Source organism: Acomys russatus, chromosome 16 (genome assembly GCF_903995435.1).
Source record: "Acomys russatus chromosome 16, mAcoRus1.1, whole genome shotgun sequence".
NCBI lineage: Eukaryota > Metazoa > Chordata > Mammalia > Rodentia > Muridae > Acomys > Acomys russatus.
In genome coordinates this window covers 21,879,325-21,906,788 of record NC_067152.1, presented here as the reverse complement: position 1 = coordinate 21,906,788, position 27,464 = coordinate 21,879,325, and the positions used below count along the sequence as shown (strand labels likewise).

General features: G+C 43.7%; 1 protein-coding gene across 2 annotated transcripts in view; it reads right to left on the bottom strand.

Moving 5' to 3' along the window:
- Window positions 1-10,801: 10,801 nt before the first annotated feature.
- Window positions 10,802-27,464, bottom strand: part of Spop (speckle type BTB/POZ protein) — a 79,197-nt gene continuing 62,534 nt past the window's right edge. For both annotated transcript variants that reach the window (XM_051158366.1, XM_051158368.1), the window contains 5 exons: window positions 21,959-22,136; window positions 18,461-18,516; window positions 17,880-18,002; window positions 12,509-12,651; window positions 10,802-11,343 (listed from right to left, as the gene is read on the bottom strand). In XM_051158366.1, coding sequence (XP_051014323.1) covers window positions 11,199-11,343; window positions 12,509-12,651; window positions 17,880-18,002; window positions 18,461-18,516; window positions 21,959-22,136 — 645 coding nt within the window. In that variant the 3' untranslated portion in view covers window positions 10,802-11,198. The remainder of the gene's footprint in view (window positions 11,344-12,508; window positions 12,652-17,879; window positions 18,003-18,460; window positions 18,517-21,958; window positions 22,137-27,464) is intronic.

Genomic DNA, 27,464 nt, shown 5'->3' with positions numbered 1-27,464 from the left:
TCGATGGTTTTGATATAGTTCCCTAGGCTTTCTGGGATGGGGCAGTTCTTTTCCCCCATACCTGCTTACATGGTGGCTTGGAAACCTTCCAGGAGTGAGCCCAGTGTCAATGTGGCTGGTTCTGGGTTGTTGTCACTCAGCCACCCACCTCCAACTCATAAGCATCTTATGGGAGAAGGAGTAGTCTCTGCTTTACAGGGCAGGCTGTGTATCCCAGCAGCTGAGGACCAATTCTGGAGCCAGGCTGCCTGGATTAAAATTCTTGTTCTGACACTTCCTCATTGCAGACATCAGACACGTTGGCGAACATCTTTATATCCAAATTTCTCCAATTTTTTCTTTCTTCTTGGTTTTTTTGTTTGTTTGTTTGTTTGTTTGTTTTTTTTTTTTTGTTTTTTGTTTTTTTAAGAGGCAGGATTTCTTTCTGTCCTGGAACTCGTCTATAGGCTGGCCTCGAACTCAGAGATCCACCTGGCTCTGCCTCCCAAGTGCCAGGATTAAAGGTGTGCGCCACCACCCTGGCTTGAGTCTGGATTTTTTTTATTCATGAAATGGGAATACTCTTTTGCTTGCAGTTAAGTATTGAGAAATGTGTATAGCACAGCGATCTATTGCCTACAGCCACGCGTTACAGCCCTCTATGATTCCTGGATGGGAGGCTGGAGGGTGGTGGCCGTGGGCGCTATCAGAACTTGATCCAGGAAGAATGACAAGAAAAAAAAACTTAGGGAAGGTCATAAGGCTGTCATGGCTTTTTACAAAACACATAAACAGCGGGCCCTTGTTTGTATCCTGTAATGGGTCCAGGCCCCACTTCTGCTGGCTCTAGAGAAACCCCTTCCAGCACGAGCTTTATCTCCTTCCACATCTCTACCCACAGACAACACACAATTCTGAGAATGTGCTGGCCAGAGGGGCTTTATTTACAAGGTGAATTAACAATCAGAGTGCAAGCTGGGCATGGTGGTGCATGCCTTTAATCTCAGCACTCCGGAGGCAGAGGTAGCTGGATTGTTGTGAGTTTGAGGCCAGCCTGGTCTACAAAGCAAATCCAGGACAGCCAAGGCTACACAGAGAGACCCTGTCTCAAAAACCAAACCAAACCAAACAAACAAACGAAACAATCAGGGTGCAGCCCCCAAATACACTGTAGGCCCTGGTGCTTGCCTATGTTACTTCGCCAGGGTTCCAACCCTACCTGGCCCCTCAGCTGTACCCAGGTCAAACCCGACCCCTCCCCTTTCTCTTTGGCCACTGCATCGTCTTCACTCACTTGAGAAGGAGTGGTCTCCAAGGTGACCAGGATCCTCTTTCTCTCGTCAGGACAAGGCTCTATCCAGCTAGCATATTTGAAGACAGGTTTGATTCTTAGACCTCTCCCCAGTTCCCTGTGCGTGACTGGTCAATCAGCATGGAGAGCCCCAAGGTGCCTTGCTGGTACCCACTTAGTGTGTAAAACACTTGGGTGGGACCCTGGAGGATCTTCTTGGTGAGTTCTCCAATGGGTCCCTGCATGAGCCATTTCTTTTACATCCTGGAAGGGCTGAGAACATGGGGGAGGGGGGACAGGACTTAGGAAATCTCAATCAGAGGTGAGTCCTAAGCTTAGCAGCTATGTAGAAGCCTCCCACAGGGACAAAGAAACAGCTAGAGAGGGGCTGCACTCCAAGAGGCTTTTATAGGACATGACAGTGTTTCTGGTTTAGGGGAGCACTAAGTTGAGGTACACAGGGCAGAGCGCACATAACTAGCCCATTTACTAGTCCTGGCAGCTCCCTGGCCTGGGATGGGGGGGCTGCTGCCGCTCAGTCAGACTCTGCCATCTGCCACATCTCCGTGGAGATCAGAACTGAAGGGCTCATTGGAGGCAGGGATTTTTTTTTTTCTTTCTTTCTTTCTTTTTTTTTTAAATGCAGCAGGATCAGGCTCAAGATGTCACTCTAGTGAGCGGGACTGGAGATGGGAGAGATGTCTAGGAAAACAGGGGAGAAATAAATGGAAGCTTCCATGCTCCAGAAGGAGGGAGGAACAGGGAACAGCAAAGACAGGAAAATGAGAGGCAAAAGGTGCAGGATTGTGCTGAGAGGGCTTGATTTAGCATCCACATTTCCTGGGCCGCTCAAGACAGCAGCAGCCTAGGAAGCGGGGCTCTGGGCGTCAAGTGACTTCCTCCTGCCAACCTTTATTTTTGTGTAACTACAGGCTGAAGTGGCTCCATCCTGCCTTTTACCTCCTTCCGGAACGTCTGCTCTGCTGACCTTTGGGGATATCACAATGACAATAGTGAGATCATAAATGGAAAACGATTTCCAGGTGACCAACAGAGTCTGTGCAGGCAGGCCCTTCCCTGGGGGCTCCTGCCGTCTCTTCCTCCTCTACACATTACAACAGTGTGACACCTTGAGCCCACAGGACATTTTTTTTCCCCCCAGAGTGAATCCTGCTGTGGAGAACCTCTGCACATCAAGTGGCGCTCATGTTTGCCAGTACCTCACTGCAGATTTGTGTTCTAAGAAGTCTTGAAAGGAAATGGACTCCAAAAGCCACAAGTGGCACAGGTTAGAAAGGGAAACAACAAACTGCTAGCAGTTAATCTTTTCTGGAGGCTTGAGTCAATGCCAAGTTCTGCGTTAGGGATGTGACATGTGTTTGCTCACCCACTCTTTAGACATCTATCTGATATGTCCATTATACACACAAGAAAGGAAGAGTTTAGCTTGGTCTGCACTCAGGCCAGTGTCACTTAAGGCCCAAACCCTGCATGGCGGCACTCAGCAATGCCTGGGTGCACCACCTCCAATTCCTTTTCCACAGCTAGCTCAGACCTTCCCTTACACCGTATTCTTTCCCAGTTGTGGCTATCACCTCATTTCTACTTAAGTATGAAAGCACAGGTTAGGTGTGGTAGTATACACTTCTAATTCCAGCATTCAAGAGGATCTCTGCAGGAGGATCTCTGCATTCCAGGACAGCCTTAGCTATACAAAGAGACCTTGCCCTCACCCCATCTTTCACCCCTATCCCCAAAACAAAACCAACCAACAACAAGAAAACTCGTGTCACTAGATACAAACAAATGTGCTAACCTTCCCACTGGTAGAAGGCCTGCTGGTTTCAGCATTGCCTGAGCCCATGTCACCCAACCTCACTGCAGACGGTCCCCTCTGTACTGAGCTCGGTTGGGCTCTAATGGCTTCCTCTCTGTTGGGTTACCCTGGCTCTCCCAGTTCTAAACATGTCCGTGTCTTGTCTAGAGAGATGATAAATCAACAGTTAGGAGCAAGTACTGCTCTTGCGGAGAACCCAAGTTCAGTCCCTGGCACCCCATGTCAGGCAGCTCCCAACTGCCTGTAATTTCAGCTTCAGAAGGAGCAGCTATCTCAAAGCTACTTCTGCAGATACCTGTACTTATGTGCACACACACTCCACCCTGATACACACATAATTTTAAAATGTGTGTGGGTATTTTGACTGCATGGGTGTACATGTGTGCCAGATGTCCACAGCAGCTAAAGGACGGCATCAGTTCTCCTGAAAATGGAGTTATAAATGGTTGTGGGGTGCTGGGGATTGTAACTACTGAGGTCTCTCTCCATCCTTAGATAATAATTTTCAAAAATTAAGATACTGACTGGGTTGTAGTGGCACACGCCTTTACTCCCAGTACTTGGGAGGCAAAGGCAGGTCAAATCTCTATGAGCTCGAAGTGAGCCTGGTCAACAGAGTGAGTTCCAGGACAGCCAGGGCTACACAGAGAAACTCTGTCTCAAAACAAAAACAGAAACAACAACAACAAAAACAGAAAAACATTTAAAAAATGTTCTGTAGAACACACACACACCATCTCACCCTCACCTTCCTTATTCTTCCTGCCATAGCCACAGTTCAAAGATTTGCCTGGACACCTTGCCTAGTTATCTACCTGCCCCATTTGTAACCTTACCCTGAAATGATAATAGACACCAAGGACTGCTATGCTCCCAGTCCTCCTCTGCCTCCCCACTGCTGTGTGCTGTGCCCTTGATGCCACCATCCAGCGCTATGGTGCTTTTTAAATTTTTTTTTATTTATTTTCATTTTACGTGCATTGGTATTTTGCCAGAATGTATGTTTGTGTAAGTGTGTCAGATCTTGGAGTTACAGACAGTTGTGAGCTGCCATGTGGGTGCTGGGAATTGAACCCTGGTCCTCTGGAAGAACACCCAGTGCTCTTAACCTCTGAGCCATCTCTCCAGCCCCTATGTTGCTGATTCTAATTCTTTTTTTTTTTTTTTACTTTCTCTTGCTGACACTTTAACATATTTTGTCTTGCTTCTCTTAATTGTATTTTTGTCGGTTATCATCACCAGATTTCATTATAGATGGTTGTGAGCTACCATGTGGTCCTGGGGATTGAACTCAGGACCTCTGGAGGAGCAGTCTGTGCCCTTAACATGTGAGCCATCTCTCCAGCCTCTCATCACTTCTTCTTTATTGGTGAATCTTTTTTGTTTCTTGTGTTTTTGTTTTGTTTTTTTCAAGACAGGGTTTCTCTGTGTAGCTCTGGCTGTCCTGGACTTGTTTTGCAGACCAGGCTGGCCTTGAACTCACAGCGACCCACCTGCTTCTGCCTCCCGAGTGCTGGGATCAAAGGCGTGCGACACCACACCCAGCCATTGGTGGATCTTTCTTTAATAAAATTTTAAACAGTATTTATGGGATATTCTCTTTTGTTGAACTCTAAGCTCCTGTGAGTACAAGGTACAGTCAATCTTACTTGTAGTTGTGTGCCTAGAGACCAGCACAGTCATTGGCATACTATATGTTGGATCTATAAGTGAATTACTAGCAGTAAACAGAAATAGTATAAAAACCTTTAAAAATATTTATTTTTAATTATGCACATATGTCTTCAGATAGGTACAACTGAATGCAGGTGCCCTGAGGCCAGAGGTGTTGGATCTTCCTGGAGCTAGAGCCACATGCAACTGCAAAGTAAACTGGGTGCTGGGATTCTAACTTGAGTCCTTTGCAAGAGCGTAAACCACTCAGCTGTCTCTCCAGCTCCCAAAGATTTTGTTTTCACGTGTGTGTGTGTGCGTGCGTGTGTGTGTGTGTGTGTGTTTATATGCCATGTGTGTGTAGGTTCCCAAAAAGGCCTGGTGGTTGTGAGCCACCTGACACGGGTGCTAGGAACCTAATGTGGGTCCACTGGAGCCAGTACATGATCTTAACCAGAGCTACCTCTCTAGTTTCTTTAAAACGTTTATGGAGCCAAATCAAGGCAATTTTTTTTTTTCAGTTTTAGTGGGAGGGCTTTGGAGACAACCCACAGCCAGCTGGGCACACTCAAACGCCCTTTCTTTTCTAGACAACTGTGGAAGGATGTACAGCAGAGGCCACGGCCTTGGAAGAACTGCTGGTAGTGGTGGGTAACTCCTTGGTGCTGACGCCCGCTTTCCATTAGCGCTCCAATCAACACAGATTTCTAGTACTGGTGAGAGACAGAAATAAAAATGTGTTAATTTACCCAGAGAGATCAAACCATGTAACGTGACTATTGGTTCATGTATCAATGTCAACAGATCTATAGATGAATAAAAATACACTATTTCACTTTGCCATTAGATGACACAAGTGCATTCTAAATTTTACTTGTATTTTGTGTGTGCAGCTATTTGTCTGCATTAAACATATGTGCGCCACAAGCATCTTGGTGCCCAAGGTGGCCGGAAGGGGACTCGAACCCAGTGCTCATAGCTCCTGAATCATCTGTTCAGCCTCATGAGTTTATTAAGTACTGTGAGGTAACAGGAAATGACCAGGCACAGAGATCTCAGAGGCCAATCTGAAACCACATCAGTGGTGTGAAACCTTACCAGCTACAGCTGGCTCACACTGGCTTTCTAGAGGCAACTGCTAAATCTTCAGGAATCTTGTGAGCTAGATGTTAAATAGCTATTATTACATTTTAAATTGTATGACTCTACAATTAACAAAGACAATAAGCACTCAAGATCTCTTCCTACTCATTTCACGTCTTTCTTGCACATGTGAAGTTATATGCATCTATGGTGTCTCTGCAGGGGCGAGTCTAGAAAATGGCACAGTGCAGATCTTTTTCCAGCTCTCTTTCAGTAAGGTCACCTTGAAGTGAAATCAGCCATGGTGAAAGTACTTGCATCATGCAGACTGGCCAAGGGCTTCTGTCTTTAGGAGCTGAATAGCACGCCTTTTGTAGCACACCACCGAACCAACCACTGGCCCATGAGAACATTTAAGGTGTGAAGCAAACTTTCACTTGAAAGATAGGCTAAAGAAGCACAGAAGCGAGTCCTTAGGGAATCATCCTCAAAAGAGTGTCGATGGAATCTGGCTGTTTTCTTTCTCAACTGAAAGCTACAATTATTTACAAACATGACTTTGGCTACGCGAATATCAGTGGCTCAAGTTCTCGTGACAGCAACACGAACAACCTGTACACCATTGCACACATGGGAAGAAACGTGTTCATTGACTTGACTGAATTATGCTCTTAGGGGGTTGGGTCTCTTCTTCTCTCACTGCCAGACTTATGCCAAGAGCAGCTTGTACTCAATTTGTTGCTTTATCCTTATTAGCCCTGGCTTTTGCCTCCACCGTGACTGAAATTGCTTTACGGTAACCACGTGCTTTCTAGTCCTTAGTTCTAAGGCCCTTCCGGCTTGCTTCTGCCTCTACAGACTTAACTGGTAGAGAGTCTACCCTCCCTCTATCCTAGACCTAGCCTTGAGAAGTCTGGAGAGCGCTCATGCTACTCAAGAGTTTGCTCTCTTGGTGGCTTAAGTTTTAGTTTCTGTCACTTTGAGCACATCTCCTCTTTCCTGGATGTCTGTTTTCTCTGACATGGAAAGATGGATTTTGTGGTCATGTCCTTCATTTTGGGAAGAAATCATCATTAAGACCTTTCCCCCAAGCATTAGTGGACAACTCCATGTTACGGGCAGGCAAAGTTGGCTTTTCATCTTCTCTTTGGTTCCTGGGTCTAAGCACCAAATATTCCATTGCCCGATGTTTCTTGGCTCTGGGCCAGGAGGCATGACCTTGAGGAAATGACATCTCCACCTTCCCAGCTTACACAACTGGAATGAATGAGAGCCACACAAGACAAGCCAGAATGCCCGTGGCATCTGTCAGCTGCAGGTACATTCCTATACTGGAGTGGCGTGTGCTTTATCTTCATAATGTCTTTCCCCTGGAGTTGATCCCCTTCAACTCCTTAATCATTTCTGCTGCTTGTATTGAATTCCCTCAAGTTTAGAACTCTCTTTTTCTCAGAGTGCAGAAATCAGCAAACAGTACTGCAGATGCCACTTCCTCCTCCAGCGTTAGAGGATTTACAGAGGGGAGCCTCTGCTCGTTTTGCTAATGGCTTATAGGTCCCATCAGCCAACAACATTCAAGTTTCTGTTCTCATCTGGAGGTCAGAGCTTCTGGTTCTCCCAGCTCATTATCCCAAAGATTGATCTTCCTACATCTGCTTTCTTGCTCAGTGTATCCAGGAGGCATCCGCCTAGGGGGTCAAAGGGCCCACAGTGGCACAGTCACCTCTGAAATTAAAAGTGGGAAAGTATGGCTACCTTGTGTATATGCACACACACAGCAGGCCAGTGATACTCACCTGAATGTTTGATTAGTCATTGAGCTATCAGAAATGAATCTAAATGATGGAGGGCAGGGTACGGTGAAAAGTTATGAGACAAAGGAAACACACAGGACCCAGGATGATTAAAAAGATAATTAGTTGTGGAAAATAAGGTTGGGTTCCAGCCAAGAATTTGTCCTTAACAAAGGTATACCAAAAGATCCAATGTGGCCATGTTGTGTGTTGATTTAGTAGTTCTTTTATAGGAGTTGAAGGGCCAGAACAAAGCACCAGTCAGCTTCAAGCACAGCTCCCACCTTCTTTCTCCCCAGCTGGTTGTTTGCTCACAAACATAGAAGCTGTTTCCCTTCATCTGTACAGGCTCATCCAATATGGAAGTCCCATAATAGGTTGAAGCCACATTTTAAAAGGAACTCTCAGACCACTGGTCCAGCCAGAGATCTCCTGGCCTGGCGTAGGATCTTCATGTTCCTGGCTGGAATTAAAAAGAAAAGAAAAAAGCGGCAGTAGCTCCCTGAGAGCTGAGGGCCAGCAGCCTTATCAGTGAGAAGGAAAAGAAGGACAATTCTCTCCTAAATTGTTCAAACCTATAAAGGTCTCCAAGCTGCCTAATGACAACAGACAGGTTTAATCTCCACGTAGAAAATAGGAATTTTCCCCCCTTCCCATGGATGGCCAGATCTGAGGCAGAGAGACCACAGGGAGGTGGGGCGGTGGGGACACTGCCAGATATTCTATTTGGCCCCCAAACCATAACTCTGTAGGTTCTGTGGACCTACATGCCTGAAATATTGTTTTGATAAATAAGCCGTATCCTTGTGGAATTGCAATCTCCAACTGTTCTACTGGCACGGACATCTCTGCAGTGACAACACATGCCCCAGATTGTGGAGTTAACTTGAATTAAATTTCAGATGTGGGGGAGCTAAGGGAAGAGGTGGTGGCAGTGGGAGGTTTATGAGCAGTATGCTGGGGCTCTGATGTTGTCATAACCAGATGGCTTCAACTGTATCGTTTAAACAAAAACAAACATGGCCAGAAATAATGTAATGACAGGAGAGGCATTGAGCAGCTTCATCTATACCTGAAATTCCACCAGTTTTTGATCCACAGTGAAGTCCATGTTGGAAAGCCTACAAGTATGGAAAATCCCAGAACAGACCTTTATCCTGCCAAGAGCCAGATGTCAGGACAGCTCCCTTCCTGAAAGCACCTCCATCCTCAGCCCAGAGCTGTGAGTGAGGTTCAGGAAAGCAAGTCTACTTCACCCTGCTGGGAGTGCTGAGGAACAGGCCAGTGGAGGCACCTTTCTGGGGCTTTGTTCTTACTATTCCCAGAGGAAGCAAGCTTCACTTCCAATTTTGTACCTAAGCACTCCAGAAATGGAACTTCCTCCATTCCTTATGTAAGCGTCAGGATATGACATGAGACGATCTGGTGCTCGGTGCTCGTGTGACCTTAGGCATGCGCCTTCCTTGGCTTTCACCTTTTCCAGCTATAGACCAGCACTACCTGTCACCTGTCCAACCAAACTTATTGAGAGGTTAGGAGGGTCAAAAGGGACACAGCAGATGAAGGTCTCCTGGGAACCGAGGATTACAGAACGAACAAACACAGAGGCAGTATGGGCAGAGGAGATGCTGTGTCCACCTGGATCACTCTATCTATGCACCTTGGAAGTGGGGGCCAAGTGACTGGCCAGCAGCCAGGTCACACTTGAGAAGAAACTGGGAAGGGCCACAGAGTGCAACAAACAAGTCCTACTTGTGAAAAAACTGCCACTAGCACCTACATACCCAGCCCAGTAGTACACAATGAAAACTGTAAAGTTCCCAAGAGTAAAGTCACTGAGAGGAAATGGAATGAGAGAAGGGCTGAGGTTCCATTTAAGGTTAGATGATGCAACCGTGGCCAAACAGTGTATTTCTAGTGTGTCCCATTGTCTGGTCAGTGCTATGAAGCTGGGAGCCCCACAGCATTCTTGGGAGCTCAATGGAAGTTAAGACCTTAGCTTTTCCAGAAACACAGTCAATGACAGGACCCATCAGCGACAACAGTTTCCCTTTATTTAATCTCCATATTCATGTCCCCTAAATATTTTTTTGTATGTTGTTAGGAGAAAGGAGATTGTGGGATTAGGTATTAACACATGGGGTGCAGAAAAAGCCCACTACAATTGCTTGTCTTGGCAGAAGAAGCCCTGGTCCCAGCCTCTCATCAGGATGTGGTTGGCATATCCTCAAGGAGGTCAAAAGACTGGCAGATGCTGAGCTCACAAAGGAAACTTGAGACTATGGAGAGTAAATAAATCCCTATGCTTCTCAGACTTTTCAAACATAATCCCTGCAAGATGAAGATCAAACCAGGGCTTCAAAATCCCACAAGCAAGAAACTGAGACCCAAGAGACAAGACAGGTGAATGAAACAAAAGACCAGAGATACCACACAGTACAAAATAGTAATTATTTATATTTTCAAAAAGAAAAAAGTTAACATTTGGAAGTCTCCCCTTTGGAAGAGGGGCTAATCAGAAGTGACAGGACTGGCTCCTATGCAGGCGACAAGTCAGGTACAAACAGCCAGGCAGTCTGGGCTGAAGCAATAATAATAAAATTTCCTTTTCTCTTCTTTTTGTTTTATGTATTTTCTGGATTTGTTTCTTCTTCTTCTTTCTTCTTCTTCTTCTTCTTTTTTTTTTTTTTTAGAAAAAAGGGAAGGGGAAGGGAAGAAAAAATAAATTCAGAGAAAAATGCCAAAAAAAAAACCCATTTTCCACGATATCTAAAAACAGAACCATAGTTCTTGTCAAGACAGTATGAATTCTGGATGAATTATTTTTTCCAGTTTTCAACACCAATAAAGATTTTTGCAAAAGCTACTACCATCAAAACACTCATCTTCCAGATCGGATAACCTCTTTCCCCCTTTGCCTTTATGTGTCACTTTTCATGAGAAGATAAAAGGATGGGCTCTGTTCTTGCAAACAGTAAGTGCTAACGAGAGAGCTCTTCTGATACTTGTACGGTAGTAAGGAATTTCACAAATATCCAAGGTTTAGCACAGTTGGAAGGACTAAAATTTGCTTCTTTCAACATAAATACTACTGGAATCCACATACTGGTTTTTGAAAAAATTCTTTCTTCTTTCCTTTTCCCTTCTCTTAAAACTAAATGTCCATTTGTTTTTGTTTTTGTTTTTTCCTTTTTGCTCCAGGCACCTGACGATTTGTTCTGCTCAGTCAGATGCAGGCAGGTTTCTCCCAAGTACCACTGCTGGGCTGTGCTTGGGGCCAGCGCCTAAACTGAATCCCAGTGTCAAACTTGGTCAGGCCAAAGGGAACACGGTGAACAGCAACAGGGTTTTCATTAGGCTGAGTGGCCCCGAGTCCTGGGCCCTTCCCTCCCCCCGTTCCCCTAAGTTATTTAGTGCTGTTTTAAAGTCTGGGTCATGGTGCAGTCTTTCCCCCGACGCAGAGTAAAAGCTCCATAGACTGCGCTGTCTACCTGGTAGTCAGTGGCAGCAACAGTGGCTGCTGCTTCTGGAAAATAAATGGAGTCTCACAACTGGCAGGATCTTAGGATTGCTTCAGGCGTTTGCGTGGGGGCCCCAGGAAAGGGCACTGTGCTGAAGCCAGAGAGCGGTAAGCTTCAGCCACTAAGTGGGGATGTGACACCACCATTGACTTCCACCCAGAGGTCTCCAAGACATCCGAAGCATGACTAGGAGAAATGTGGAGAGAGAGGTTACCAAGGAAGTGTGCAAACGCACCAAACAGCTACCTAGAGAGCCCACTTCTCCAGTGTTTGGTGTAGAAGGGGTTAATGAAACCAGCACTACCCAGACAGAATCCTTAACACGCACAAGAATGTGCATGCTGGACAATGTGCAGACCCGTAGGCTGGGCTGTGGCTCTTCTAATTTCCAACACATGGACCCTGAGGTGCTGCACTTTCATCAGACGCTTCGCATTGTTGATATTTACATTCCTAGGTGCTAATAAAGAGAGTGTCCAGCTCTGAGCTCCACCTGGCATTGCCATTTACTAGTCTTGCTGACTACAAGGCACATGACAGCCAGGGCCTATCTGCCGGCCAGAAAAGAGAAAATAGGCACCTTTTGCTCAATGGTTGTCACCTTCTGAAAAGTAGCAGGCACTTGTCTACCACACAGTAAGCCCTGAGCACAGCTGGCACTTTTTGGTCCTTCCCTTCCTTTTCTGTCTCAGGCTAACACCTTAGAACTAGTACTAGAAGATATTACTTCCCTGTATTTGGGTATTTTCTGTATTAAAACTGTTCACTCATCTACCTGAACATCTTAGACATGTTAGCCCCAAGGCTGTTGTGAAGGCTTTTCCTCTCCAAATTTTTCTCCCCATCAGGCAATAAACCTGTCTTAGCTCCTGTAGAGAGTCCTGTGGTGAAAAGTAATAGGTCTCATAGACTGTTTCTTTTTCAAAATAGTCTTTAACAATCAGTTAATGTCCATCTCTTCTCTTTCCCTGAACCCACCAGAGACTATAAAACATATTTTACTAACTCATAAAAAAATAAACCTTTATTTTCCTAGAATCTCTCTGTCTTTTGTCTTGTCAGTGAAAGCAAAGTGAAGTTGCTGTCATTTGGGCACACAGCTTTTCCAGGCCAGCCAGTTATCACTGCTCAGTTCCACCACTGTTTGGAAGTAGGCGCTTCACTCACAACTAGAACCAATCCATGCAGGCAAACCATTTTTTCACACTGTTGATCTGAATGAAAAGATGAAAATTCTCTATTTTCTACCAAAAGGTTAAGGAAGCTTTGCTCACTTTTTACTCACTAATTCAAAGTCTTTCTTATTTCTTTATCCCTATTATTCTGAAAGGACTCTGAAGATGCTACTTACTAGTTGATGAAATCCACTGCCTGAGTTTTCAGCTGATCTGCGCTGTGGAGGTCAGCCAGGATGAGAATTTCTGCGGCATTCTCCACAGAGAGGTTACTGCAGAGGGCATCCTCACACATGACCTTCAAACGCTCCAGGGCATACTGTAAAACAAGCAGTGCTGTCGTCAGAGCAGCATTCACTCAGGGCTGACTGCTACTTTAGTTGTTCCCTTTAGTGGTGCTGCTGGATAACTGAAGAGAATTCCAGAGCAGGAAAAGCCACTACCACACCCTGGAGGCCAGTTGCTTAAGCTTGAAGTGAAGAGAAATGAAACAATGTGGGTAGTGTCATCAATCAAATTCTCAAGTTTACCTGTTAGAAAGTGGCAATCAGAGCAGACTTACATCCAAAAGCTTGCTCTATCACCTGCCTCCCTTAAACAGCCACCACCTAGCCAGACAGCAAGGCACTAGGCAGCCACATGCCAGTCGAACGTTATATCACAACTTCTGCAGTTCTACTGCTTTTAGCAACTGAACTGAAGCACAGCTCTTCTCCTCTTCTTCCTTCTCCTTCTTTCTGGTTCTCTGAGACAGGGTTTCTCTGTGTAGCTGTCTTGAAACTGGCTGTGGAGACCAGGCTGGCCTCGAACTTAGAGATCTGCCTGCCTCTGCCTCTTGAGTGCTGGGGTTGAAGGCGTACACCACCACGCCTGACACAGCTCTTTTTACTTAAGCTTTGTCACTACCCTAGCAAGATACCCCAACTGACCTATCAAGCTGTCAAAAGGGACCCCGTGGTGGTTTTCACCAGCATCTCCGACACACACTGTTCCTGAGTGAGGGTGAACCAAGGGCTTCTTTGAAACAGAAAAAGACAAATCAAGTTCTATTTTTATTGGGGTTGAGGTTAAGATTCTCAGGGTAAAAGGACAAAGCAGGTTCCAGCTTTAGTTTAAACACTTCTATTTCTAAATAAACACCACAACATTCTGGAAATGGAAGATCTAGGTTAATGCTGGGTACACTGATCCGGCTGATGAGGTCTGCTGCTACTCTGCTACTTGCCAATATAGCATGACATTTCTGAGGAATAAAGGCATGGAATACAGTGCATTACTTAGTTCACGGGAGAAGCATTTGCTATGAGGCTTTCTAGTCTCTCTATAGGGCCTCCACCTTCAGGTGGACACGATGCCCGAATCACGGCAATCAAACCAAGACAATTTTATTATGAACTTCAGGCAAGGAGGCATACCTGCTGGCACTGTGATCTCCTGCAGCAAAAAGGAATTTTATTGGTTTTGGTGCCACTTTAATTTCTTACATTTAAGTAGCTAGAAAACAGTTTCCACTGGAAAAGGGGAAACGACAGTAGATAAGCAAGAAATGAGGGTGCTGGGGAGAGCTGGGGAGATGCCCAGTCTTTCCACAGTGCTGGAGACGGCCCTCTTGTCCTTCTTCACACATTCTTTTAAAAGTGTTTCTGCTGTGCATAATTAGACAAAAGTAGCCATTCTTGTCTCTTGGGGGACAAAGTTTTTTTTTTCTTAATTATGCTTCTGAAAACCCTGCCGAATGGCAGTACTTACTCAGGAGATTGAGACTGTGTCTCCTAGGCCTGGCCAGCGTGTTTTGTTTTGTTTTTGGTCTAATTACACATGTCCCCAGGAGATTGGAAAGGCTCAGAAGAAGCTGTTTCAGCCTCTTGGGTAAATTGTAGATGTTTAGATCCTTCCATGAAAGATTTTTCACTCTGTTTTCTTAAACTCACAAAGAGGTATAAAGGTAAAGCATGCTTTCAAATAGGCTTGGCGTGAAGACTGCCAGTAGGAAACAAAATGGAATTTGAAAGTGTACCCCTCAGTTACCAACCTCCCCCCATTTTTATTACAGGACAAAGTTTTTCTGTATAGCCTTGGCTGTCTTGAAACAGGCTCTGTAGACCAGGCTGGCCTCAAACTCACAAATCTCCCCTTGCCTCTGCCTCTCAAGTTCTGGGATTAAAGATGTGCACCACCACTACCTGACAACATCTCATTCACTAATTTATAGCATGATTGAGAGTCAACTTTTTCTTTTTTTTCAAATCAGAAGGAAATATGCTGCACTGAAAATACCACCCTTCACCATGCATTTTCAATAGGTTACCAATAGGTTCTCTGGCTGAGAATGGAAACCCAGAGACATGCAGGTTTTAACTTTGGCTCTAAGGATATATAAGGTTAAGCCTCAGTATTTCTGTCGAAAATGTAGGCTTTGCAGTACTCAGCATACTTATAGGGCCCAAAGATAAGAAAATAAAGACTGAGGTATACAAGCACAAATGACCGCTTCACTGGAAGCAGTGGCAGGTCAGACAGAAGCACAGCAACTCTATGGCATAGGCTTGGGCCAGCCTTGGGAACACACAGCTATATCCCAGGACCCAGGACATCTGTGAGGCCAAAGCTAGCCTGGGCTACAGAGCAAACTTTCTTAAAAATAAACAAAAAATGAGTAGTGGGCTGTGCTATTTTTACTCAGTTTCAAGTGAATTATTTTTTTTCTGTCTCTATTGAAGCTAAGTTTCTCCTAGTCAGAAAAGAGGTTGACTGGAAGGGCGTAGTGTTGTCATGTTGCTAACTACTAATCAAGTCTTGAAAGGCAGTAAGAATAGTTACTATTCTAATCTTCAGGAGCAATGACTGGGTCTATATGCTTCACCTTCAGTAATACTCCAAAACACTGTCAACACAGATTAGCTCTGTTTTAAGTCCAGGCACCCTCCTCTCTCCTTAGGCACAAAAGGAGGTAGAAAGGGAGACAAGTCTCCAAAGCAAAACCTGGAAAGGCTCTGGTGCTCTCAGAGAAGTACTGAACTCAGAACACTATAGGAAGAGGCAGCACTCCCAGCATCGCATCTGCTTTCTCACGAAGTCTTCTGATAGCAGTAAGTAACAAGTCCTTTCAACTCGTTCGCATCAACTGCTCCTGCCTAATATACAGGGAACACTTCCACAGGGCAATTATCAATCATTTGTCCATCTCACAAGTGGTATTTGCACAGGCCCCAGGACACAGAGCCTCAGGGCTCTAGCTAATGTGCCTCTACAACGAGAGTTAGTTCCCTTTGGGTTCTCAGGCCCTCTCATCAGATGTGAGTCTTGAGGAAAATGCTTCTAGGGTCAACTATGTTTGGAAAAATGCTATTACTACTTGCTTTCAGAAAACTCTCAGTAAACCAAGTGAGGTGGTGCTCACTTACAATCCTAGCCAGCACTTGGGAAGCAGAGGCAGGAGGATCTCTGAGTTAGAGGCCAGCCAGAGCTGCATATAGAGACTCCATCTCAAGGAGGAGGGACTAGAGGAGGAGGAGAATACAAGCCCCCAATGCACATTAAGATGTTCTAGTTTCTGCGAAATCCTGCAGTAAAGTGGCAGCTTGCCTTGGACAAACTCAATAACAAAAGGCAAATAAAGTATTCTCTCTCTCTCTCTCTCTCTCTCTCTCTCTCTCTCTCTCTCTCTCTCTCCCCTTCTCCTCTCCTCTTCTCTCTCTCTCCTCCTGTTTTTTTCAAAATAGGGTTTCCCTGTGTAGCCTTGGAACTCACTCTGTACACCAGATAAGCCTCGCCTCTACCACAAAGATCCATCTGCCTCTGTCTCCCGAGTTCTAGGATTAAAAGTGTCTGTCACCACTGTGTGGCTGTTTTCTCGCTCTTTTTTTTTTTTTTTTTTTTTTTGAGACAGGGTCTCTCTGTGTATCCCTGGCTGTCCTGGACTCACTTTGTAGACCAGGTTGGCCTCGAACTCACAGCAATCCACCTGCCTCAGCCTCCCAAGTGCTGAGATTAAAGGTGTGTGCCACCACTGCCCGGCTTCTCGTTCTTTCAAATGACATTTATTTGGAGCTGGAAAGATGGTAAGAGCACTGACTACTCTTCTAAAGGACCCAGGCCCAATTCCTAGCACCCACATGGCAGCTAACAACTGTCTGTAACTCCAGTTCCAGGGGATCTGACAACCTTACACACAGACATTCAGGTAAAACATTAACGCACATAAAATTAATAAATAAAAAATGTAAAATTAATTTATTTGGGAAAAAAAAAGCCAGGTGGTGGTGGTGCACACCTTGGGAGGCATAGGCCAGCGGATCTCTGAGTTCAAGGCTAGCATGGCCTACAGCACAAGTTCCAAGACACCCAAGGCTACATAAAGAAACCCTGTCTCAAAAACTGGGGGGAAAAATCACATTCATTCATTCATTCACTCACCGTGGAGGGCATGTGTGTAGTGGTCAGAGGACAACTTGTGGGATTCAGCTCCTCCACTCTGGGAACCTAACTCAGATCTTCAGGCTTGGCAGCAGAGCACCCTTACTCGCTGAGCTACCTCATAAGCCCAACACTATATATTCTTTTTTTTATTTTTATTTTTTTTTTTATTTTTATTTTTTTTATTTTTTATTTTTTATTAATTTATTCTTGTTACATCTCAATGTTTATCCCATCCCTTGTATCCTCCCATTCCTCCCCCCCCCCCGCCATTTTCCCATTATTCCCCTCCCCTATGACTGTTCCTGAGGGGGATTATGTCCCCCTACTATATATTCTTTTTGATAGTTTGAATGTTAATGAAGTAAAAAAAATCTTGAAAATTATAAAGTACAATGCAAATGTGAGCATTTAAAGAATCTTTCTTCTTCTTTTTCTTCTTCTTCTTCCTTTTCCTCTTCTTCTCTCTTTTTTTTCCCCCCTTTTCTTTTTCGAGACAGGGTTTCTCTGTGTAGCCTTGGCTGTCCTGGACTTGCTTTGTAGACCAGGCTAGCCTCGAACTCACAGTGATCCATCTGCCTTTGCCTCCCTAAGTGCTGGGACTAAAGGCGTGCACCACCACACCTGGCTGAATCTTTATTCTTTTTCTTAAAAAAGTATTTATTTTATTTATTATGTATACAACACCCTGCTTGCATGTGTGCTTGGCTGCCAGAAAAGGGCACCAGACCTCATTATAGATGGTTGTGAGCCACCTTGTGGTTGCTGGGAATTGAACTCAGGACCTCTGAAAGAGCATCTATTGTTCCCAACCTCTGAGCCATCTCTTCAGTCTTGAATCTTTATTCTTGATGGGGTTAAATTTAAGGTAGAAGAAGAAGAGGGGTGAATTTCAAACATACCCTTCTTTCTCATAGTTAAGGCGACCCTGATAGCTTACTGTTTAGAGCAGGACACTCTTAGTACCAAAGGTTGTACATGGGTTGGAACAACATGTATAAATAAGATTACCCTGCCTAAGTTAGATGTATGTATGCTCACTTCACCCACAATACCAACACATAAGCCTTTCACAAAACTGGAGATGTCACAGTAACACCTGGTACAATCATTTTCCTATTCATCTCCTACCTTGTCAGCAGCTGCCAGCAAATCATCAGCCATTTTGTCAAGGTTTGGTGCCTTCCCCGTGTAGATGAAGCACATCATTTCCTTAAAAACTTCGGGTTCTACATCGTTAATTTCAACCCGATTCTATGCCAGAAAAACCAAAAATGAGAAACATCCCAACAAAACAAAATCCCTAAACTATATAGTTCTGGTGAGGAAAGAAGCTTGTATGAGCTAACAGCTAACATGGGTAGAAGACGCCTCTCTGTGACTGTTTATGTGGCAGCCTTCCTCCCATCACTGTATACTACCATTACTTTCCCAAAACAACTACATGTGTGATTTTTTTTCTTTTTTCTTTTTTTAATCTCTGGACTTTTTAGTATCCCAAACTGTTCAGATGTCCTACTGAGCAATACATAAATCCACTTCATCTGCGATATTCCCAGACCACCTCTCTGCTCTCAGAAGGTTATCTGTTCAAGAAACTGTACTTTAATAACATAGCAAGAGAAAGAATTAGGAAAACCAATCTGGCAGACTAGGACAGGTCTGATTTTAATCACTGAGTTAAAAAGATGCATGTCCATCCTGTTACAAACCTTTTTGCTCTCCTCCATTTCATGTTCAAACATGGCACTGAAAACTGGAGATCGAGCTACAAAGTAAGAGGAACAGTAAGATTATCACATGGTAATTACTCCATCACCACAGCAATAATGAAGATCTTTGTTCTTTTTGTGTGTTTGTTTTTTGAGACAGGGTTTCTCTGTGTAGCCTTGGCTGTCCTAGACTTGCTTTGTAGACCAGGCTGGCCTCCAACTTACAGCGATCCGCCTGCTTCTGCCTCCCTAGTGCTGGGATTAAAGGCGTGTGCCACCACGCCCGGCAAGATCTTTGTTTTTCCTGTCCTGTTCCCAAAGAAATGCTCTTGGATTCAAATTACATCGGAATTATAAAACACATGCTTTCAAAACATTTCACTGGCTCTATTTTAATAATCTATATTTTAAGAAACCAGTTATTTGGCAGGCATGGTGGCACACACCTTTAATCCCAGAGCTCGGGAGGCAGAGGCAGGCGGACTGTTGTGAGTTTGAGGCCAGCCTGGTCTACAAAGTGAGTCCAGGGACAGCCAAGGCTACACAGAGAAACCCTGTCTTGAAAAGCAAACAAACAAGCAAACAAACAAACAAATGAAATCAGTTATCTGTGTGTCACAACAATGGTTATACAGACTTTAAAATCCAAATGGAAGGTACTCCATGTCTAAGCAGGGTGTTCTAATACCTGGTTTTTTGGTTAGAACAATGGTACCTCTATAGAGACCACATAGCAAGAAAGTCAAACGCTGGGCTCGATGGCATACACTAGCTTGATAATGAACATTTATGGCAAGCTGTCCGTTCCTCCAGCTATGTGTTCTCAGTGAAGTTGATGGCACCCTCAAAAGGCTGTAAAGGGGAAATGAAGAAAAAAGGCTACACAGACACACAGACAGACAGACAGACAGACACACAGACACACACACACACCTCTTACTTTCAACCATGAAAAGTAGTAAAATGACTAAGAACTCAAAATTTTTCATATTGACTAAATCAGAGGTTGGGGTCAAAGCTGAAACTCCCAGCCCTGTACCTAAGAGTGGCAGGACAGATGGAGAGTATGAGAAGGTGGCAGAGACCTAGAACTTTTGGCCTGTAGTTTATGCCAGAAAGAACTAATTTTAGCTCTGTCATTTTCCAGGGAAAAATCATTTAACCTTCTGAACAATCTTTTTTTTTTTTTTTTTTTTTAATTTATAAACAAACTAGGCATAGTAATGTACACATATAAGGCAGGAGAATTCTTGAGTGTACAATCAGTCTGGGTTACATAGCAAAGATTTGCCCCACTTTTTCAGATCTCAGATGTGAACCTCAGTATTTTAATCTATTTCAGAAGGCTCTCTCTCTCTGTTTTTCACGACAGGGATTCTCTGTGCACCCTTGGCTGTCCTGGAACTTATAGCAATCCACCTGCATCTCACTCCCGAGTGCAGGAATTACAGGCTTCAGAAGGGTCTGCTTCAATGTTCTTATCGCAGAAGCGTCACAAGCTCTATGGCACTCACAGGCTAGTACTTTAACACAGGGAGGGCTTACAAAGTCACCAGCAGACAGACAGTAGCTGATGCAATGGGAACAGAATACCCAGAGAGAACAGAGGGAGTCCTGAAGCAGACCCTTAGGGCTGGCTGATGTTTGAAGGGAAAGGTGAGGAAATGGGAAGGAAGCCACGCAGTAGAAACAGCTGGAGCATGCAGGAGATACAGCTCAGAGATGGAGTGCTTGCCAAGCACACGTGGACCTAGGGTTCAATTTTCTGAGCCATAAAGGGAAAGAACAAGTTAGCCAAAGAACCAGGAGAAAAGTGGAGCATGGAGTCAACTAACACATGACTGAGCCTCTCAAACTTGGAAACTAGCAGCCCATTCATGTAACTTGGGAAAATTGCTTTCCTGGCAAGGAGGTGAATTGAGGACAATGTGGGGAATGGAAGCAGTGAATGTGCTACCTCCAGACATTTAGTCAGAGTGTGTGGGAGAAAGAGAGCACGTGCACTGAGGGGAAAAGGCTTCTGGGAAGGCAGGACGAGATTCAGAGAGCAGAGTACACAAACAATCCATTCTGAAGGTGAGGGATACCTCCTCACAGGCAGGCAGGCAGGCAGGCAAGGAACAGTGAGCATCAAGAATGTTCCTACAAAAGAGCCTCTTGGAAGGGGCTGGAGGAGGTTAGAGGGCAATGGCTGAAGTCTGAAATATCCACTGTTGGATCTATAGAGAGACACAGGGGCGGGGCAGAGGTGGATGGCTCCACGGATAAAATGTTTGCTGTGCAGGTATGAGGAGCTCTGTTTGGATCCCTAACACCCACCTAAACCCAGGTGTGTATCCATAACTCAAGCACTGCGTGAAGCCACGGGAGGGACGCAAGTAAATCTCTGGACCTCACTGGACAGTTGGTCCAGTAAAAATGGTAAGCTCCATGCCACTGAGAGACCGTATCTCAAAAAGTAAGGCAGAGAGCAACAGAAGAAGATATTCAACCTCTGGCCTCTGCGCATACAAGCAAAGCACATGTACTTGCACAGACATGTTTGTTCAACACACACAAGCATAAAGGGGGTGGGGTGGGGAGCAAGCATGTGAAGGCCTCACTATTCAGGCGGACACTAGCCTGAGTTACTCACTTCCTTCAGCACTGACAATACCTAGTTGAGGCAGAGGGTGGGAAGTGGTCACATGACAGGCTGAGCTCATCTCAAGTGTGTACTTTAGAATGATGGCGCTGAGACATCTCAGCAAAGGAGTCCTGGGAAGAAGTCTGTAACTTGGAGAGTCACTCAATATTCTCATATGCTCTGTGTAGGCAGAGCAGTGTGTGGCTATGGCTCCTCTGTTCTATAATGTGAAGTCAGCTCTCTCAGTTCCCCCTCCAGGTGTTTTTCTGGCCTTGAAGGTCAAGGACCTGACAGAACAAGACCTGATCCTCTGGTCAGCAACAACTGTCACACTTTTCTTGTATGTTTCTAGTGAAGAGACAGCTTAACCGTCTGAGGCCTCGGTCTCAGCTTGACAGTACTCAGTCTCTAGACCAGAATCTTCTCCACTGCATCAAAGCCCACGGCTCTTAGGTACTCTGAGAGCTACTTTCCCAGAGCAGAAATGTAATGCCTTTGTATAGTCATCATTTATACTTTGAAAATGGTAGCCCAAGTCCACTCGAGACAAACCAAAAATGCTATTGTTATGGAGCATAGCCTTTTTGGTTATGAGAACTGCCTTCAGAATATAAAAATACAGTTCAGACCCGGTGGTATACGCCTATACTGGAGTGTGGGCTGGGGGCTGAAAGCTGAAGTTTGAGGACAGTCTGGGCAAACAATAAGCTCCAGGTCAGCCTAACCTATCTCAAACACCAAAATGAAAACAAATTTAAAAAAATTATTTAGGTGCAGAGCTCAATAGATGATGTTGTTCCAAAGGCAATTTTATAGTCACCATTTTTCCTATTGCATCAAAATTATAAAGTGAACCATGAATAAATACCAACCTGCTAAGATAGCCTTGTGAGCCTGGAATTCTTGGCCAGCCACACACAAGCAGCAGTCTGTGAATCGGGAATTCTCCCACAGCCCTCCTAACTCATCTGCCAACCGGCACTCAGGAACCTTTACCATGTTCATGGTATTCTGTCCAGAAATGTTGACGGAATCTTGTACTACACTCACCTGTGAAATATGAGGAGACAGAAAGAAACCTTTTGTTAGCAGCAGGTGGAAAGAGACCTTCTACCTCAGTGCTACAGATACTTAGATACCACATTTCTTGAAACCACTCCCACAAATCAAGACTTTCTCCTTTGGATCAATTATTTCCCCATTTATTATAACCACAGTCCTTTATACCATACCCTAGGACAATGATAGCCTCCCGACTAAGTTCTCCTCCAGTTTCTAATAAGTTCCACCCCCTTGCAAACCCAAGCACAGCTACCAATGAGAAACTGACAAGAACAAATGCTTAATTTTAAATATTTCCCTTTCCCCACCTTAAAGGTTACACACAAAGAGCTGCTTTAGGTCATCATATAAAACACTCTAAAGATATCTAGTAACTTAAGCCCAAAAGAATTTCATTTACTTTAGTTAGGTCAGAAAACACAGATAAAATTAATTTCTATAGGGCTTGGTAAGTAACTGGCATTTCTCAAAGATGTTTGATTAATGACCATGATGGCCCAATACCCCTAAGGACTGAGCTAGGAAGGTCTTCTTCTAGGGATAACTGGGCAGGTATACCATAAGTTTTACACCTGAACTCGGTCATTTGTGACAATAATGTTCAAGATGGCCAACTGCAGTTTACACATGCGTTTATACCCCTGGAACAAAATGACAGTGCCAATCATATGGAAGGCTCCAACTTCCCCTCTGGCTTCAGTAGCATGCTTCAACTAGTTGAATTAATTCAACCTAGACAGAAACCAAGCTAAATTTATAGATGGGTTACTGAAAATATTAGGATACCAATTATAAGGATTTATAAATCACATTAACATTATAAAATATGTCAGCCATCAAAGAACAAATAAGATCCCACAAAGCAGTCATTCAATATCTACTGTTTCTCTCCTACAATATATCATGTTAGAAAAGTTAAGTCTAAGCAGAACTCAAGCCCTGAGAATTAACTCCCTGCTCTTCTACTGCTAAAAGTCTGATGAGAAAGACAGTTTAAGAAAATCCTTGATGACCCAGATTTGTTTTGACCTTCAAGATGCAAGTCATCCTTTAGCTACAGTCATAAACCCAGAGGCAAAGTTAATGCTTGACCCAAATGACCTACAATCCTGCCTGTGTAAAAGTGAGATATTTACTACCAGGTCAAGAAATGTACTCATTTCTTTAAAACTAGCTGCTATGATCTTGCACAAGGCGGCAGTCAAGTTAATCAATTATGAATGTGCTTAGCATTGGAGCACATTTATCACACATTTTTAAACAGTATTTTAATAACCCAGGGCCCAGCACAAAACACCCCACAGAGATCCTCTCTTGTCCTTTGCAAGATTTCTAATTTAGTTCAACCATTTTTTCTTATCAGTACCCTCATTTCTTTGATATAGTATTAACATTGAATGTGAAAGTTGTCTCTTCCCAGTTATAGTTCTAAATACTGGTTTTAAAAAAAAAAAAAAGGAAAAGACCAATTAAACCAACTTCCTCATAGGGAAAGGCAGGAATCCCCAGGGATGGCCAATGAAGGGAAAGGAGAAAGCTTTTGGCACTATGTTTCTAGTTTGAATTAAACCAGGCTGACAGGAGCCCAAAATCATTAACGCTTAATAGCAATTGAGTAAAATGAACTGGGTAAAATGAATTGGCAAAAACTAAGCTGAATTTCAAATGAACTATGGTTACTAGTGGACCTTCTGCTGGCTAGATACATGCTTGGTAATGAGTGGGGCCCAAAGACTGCGACACCTCTCAGGAGGGCAATTCTTCTCTCTGGACAGACAGGAACACAGCAGGAAAGAGAATGTACCTTCACTGTGTGAGCCAGGCTTGTTCTGTAGATATATGGATGCTTGGAATCTCCAGAGCTCTGAATGTCTGGCACCTCTTACCAACATTAAATTCGCTTAATTAAAAATAAATTTTAAATGGCACTCACAAATGAGTCTTCAGAGCCCAAACTTTTAACTTAGAGAGGGATTGTTTTCCTCTGCAAATGATGATGCTAAAATGAGACCATTTGGAAAAAAACGAAAGACTTTTTTATGCCTATAAAGTTGACTATGGAGACTCATTCAGAACTGCAGCTGTGAAGATGACGTGACTATGACATTTATGTCGTTGTATAAATGAATGCATGAAAATGTCTCAGGAAGGCTGTATACTCTCCCAAGCTTCAAGTTATAGGAAGGAGTCTCACTTTTAAAGTCAACTTCTTCCCCCCCCCCCCCCCCGCCTCTCTCTCTCTCTCCCCATTTTTGTTGTTTTGAGACAGGATTTCTCCTTGTAGCTCTGGCTGTCCTGAAACTCCCTCTGTAGACCAGGCTGGCCTTAAAATCAGACATCTGCCTGCCTCTGCCTCCTGAGTGTGGGATTAAAGGAACAGGCCACCATGTCCAGCTTCACCTTCTCTTTCCTAGAAAAGGAAAACTCAAAATAAAAATTTATAAAGGAAATTCCACGAATGACTGAGGATTGTCAAATGTTGTATAAGGGGAATCCACAGAAACATTTAGTACCTGTGAAAGATTAAGGACTGTCAAATCTGTACATTCATCTTCATAAATGAAAGACATTTTAGTGTCTACTCAACTAAAAATTGAAACGAGGACTGGGAGTGGTGGCACACACCTTTAATCCCAGCACTCAGGGAGGCAGAGGCAGGCAGATCACTGAGTTTGAGGCCAACTTGTCTACAAAGCGAGTACAGGACAGCTGAGGGTATAGAGAAACCCTGTCTCAAAAAAAAAAAAAAAAAAAAAACCAAAGAACAAACAAATAAAAAACCAAATTGAAACTAAGGAAACGCCACACCACACACTGTTAATAGTGTAGCACATCATTCAAAGAAAATACAGCAACAACCTGAATGTCAATCACTACAAGAACAAACAAATCATACAACCATAGAACAGACTTTCCCTACATTAATAATGAACTGTGGTTACATGTGACGTATAAAGCTTAGAAATAATGTTTAAAAAAAAAAAAGCAAGTCCTAAATGACAACAGTCAGTTTCATATCAGTTTTATAATGCTCAACCAAGTAAATCTGAAGAGTGCGCTCTTCAACCATACAAACGATAACGGAATAATATAAAACTGAAGTTAACTTCCTTGCTCTCTGGTCAGTGGACAAATCTTCTAGATAAGGGACCAGCATGCTGAGATCTTAGTGTGATGTGTGTTTATTACATCCATATGCTTTATAACCTACAAAGATGCTGCACATTGAGTTAACGCCTTTGTAGCTCAACAGCAAATATTGGTTGATCCATACAGTGTAAGTAATGCATACCAACAATTCACTAATAAAAGGGAAAAAATTAATAGACATTTTTATTTAAAATTGGGCAAAAATATATCTTCTCAGGCAACCACAGGAATATTCTCTGCACGAGAATGGAAAGTATGTTTTAGAAGCATAAATTAACGTCTAGTTATTTTATAAGTGGTATTTCATGTGGTGCTTCCTATTTCACTTTAACTACCACCTTAAAAAGAGGGCTCTTCCATCTGCATCAGCAACAAAGGGGAATAATGCACGCACCTGCTAACAGACGTTTGTTTTCAATATTAGTAACTGGAAAGGGATAAAAGAAGCTGCCCAAATTATTAAGGAGAAAATTTAAAATATGATTTAAACATGCTTTTTATGTTCTCCTTTCCATTACCAAAGTAAATACGCTCTACTAAGAAGACTTGGGAGAGCCCTTGCTCTCTCGAGTGAAAGCATTCAACTCCACTGAGTATACAGCACAGCAGACAGGAAGTGGGAAATGGAGAGCTGACATGGCCTTGACATTAATTTGCTGCACAGCGTTAGGAAAAATTACCTGACCTCTCGAGGCACTGCTTTTCTCAGTGTAACAAGAAATGAAGAAAACAGAACTAATCCAGCTCAAAGGATTGTGATAAGGGATGATTCAAGAAATGCTTAGAAAACACTTCTAAGTATGTTAATTAAACAAAACCAACTTGGAAGAATCACCGTATTTCCTAATAGATAAAAATCACTGAGAAATGAAAGTGAACCCCGTGTGGCACATTGTAAACTAGACCACCCACCTGGTAGTTTCAGTTTACAATCTAATTTAAACATTCAGTAGCAGTAATACCACTGAATTAAAGACCCAAAACACACATGCATGGTCCTCAGTCTTTCACTTTTGGATTCCTTTGTGACCTCTGAGAAGACCAAGAATCTTTGAGGCAGCTGTTCAGAGCGCACATCAGGAGAGCACAGAAGTACTGAGCACAGTCCGAAGGAGTAAAACAGCATGGCTTGCAATTAAATTTCCATGTGCACATCCTTTCATAAAAACCTCTAAATAATTAGAAAATAATTAATAGAAAATAAAATATAAACAGGGATTAAAATAAACTTGTTTATAAATATTCTGGTGATACAAGGGAAACAGGTCAAAGGAATAGGATTTAGATGGAAAATGGTCTAGCTGTGAAAAGTGCTAAGGACTTGGATGAATTGCAGACATTTTAAAAACCCACACATCCAATACACACCCCCACGCAACTGCCTTGCAGTGCTGAATGCTACTAAGTCCACAGAGAGCCTTGGAACAGGAACGAGTCTCACTAGGCACACAACCAAGTATGAGAAGCAACACTCGGCACCTGTGGCCAACTGGGAAGTGTGAGAGGAACAGATGGCACACCTGGTTCTGTGGTGAGAAACCACGGCATCAGCAGAACCCAGCAGACGTTTCCCTGTTCAACATCTCCTCATTTCCAATGTGTCATCTCACTTCCCTTCTAAGTCAGTAAGGCAAATCTAAACTTAACTACAGGATTTCTCCTAAGAGATTTCATATGGGGAAGTGAAGAGAGAATGCTGGAACTCAGCCTCAGACCTAACCATAGGGTAAGAGTAACCAAGTAAGGGCAGGCCAAATGGTTCCCAGAGCACTATGACAGTCCAGGGGTTGGAACAGCTGGAACAATATGGAGAAAGAGGAAGAAACATAGGAAAAAAGGAGGGGTCCACTGCAGACCTGCAGATGCTACAATAAAAGTCACAGCACTGCTACAATGCCAGAGGTATTATTTAGAGAGGACTCAATTCAGAGAAGCTTCAAGACTGGCTTGCATTTCCAGCAAAATTAGAAATTTCCACTATCTTAAATTTTTTCTTGAAACGTAAGTCTTCAGCACTCAGGAGGCTAAGCAGGAAGATAGTGGTGAGCTTGAGTCCACCCTGGGCTATACAGATACTGGCTTAAAAACAAACAACAACAAAATCAAAAGGGCTGGGCATGGTAGCATAGGCCTTTAATCCCAGGAAGGGAGGAAGGAAGGAAGGAA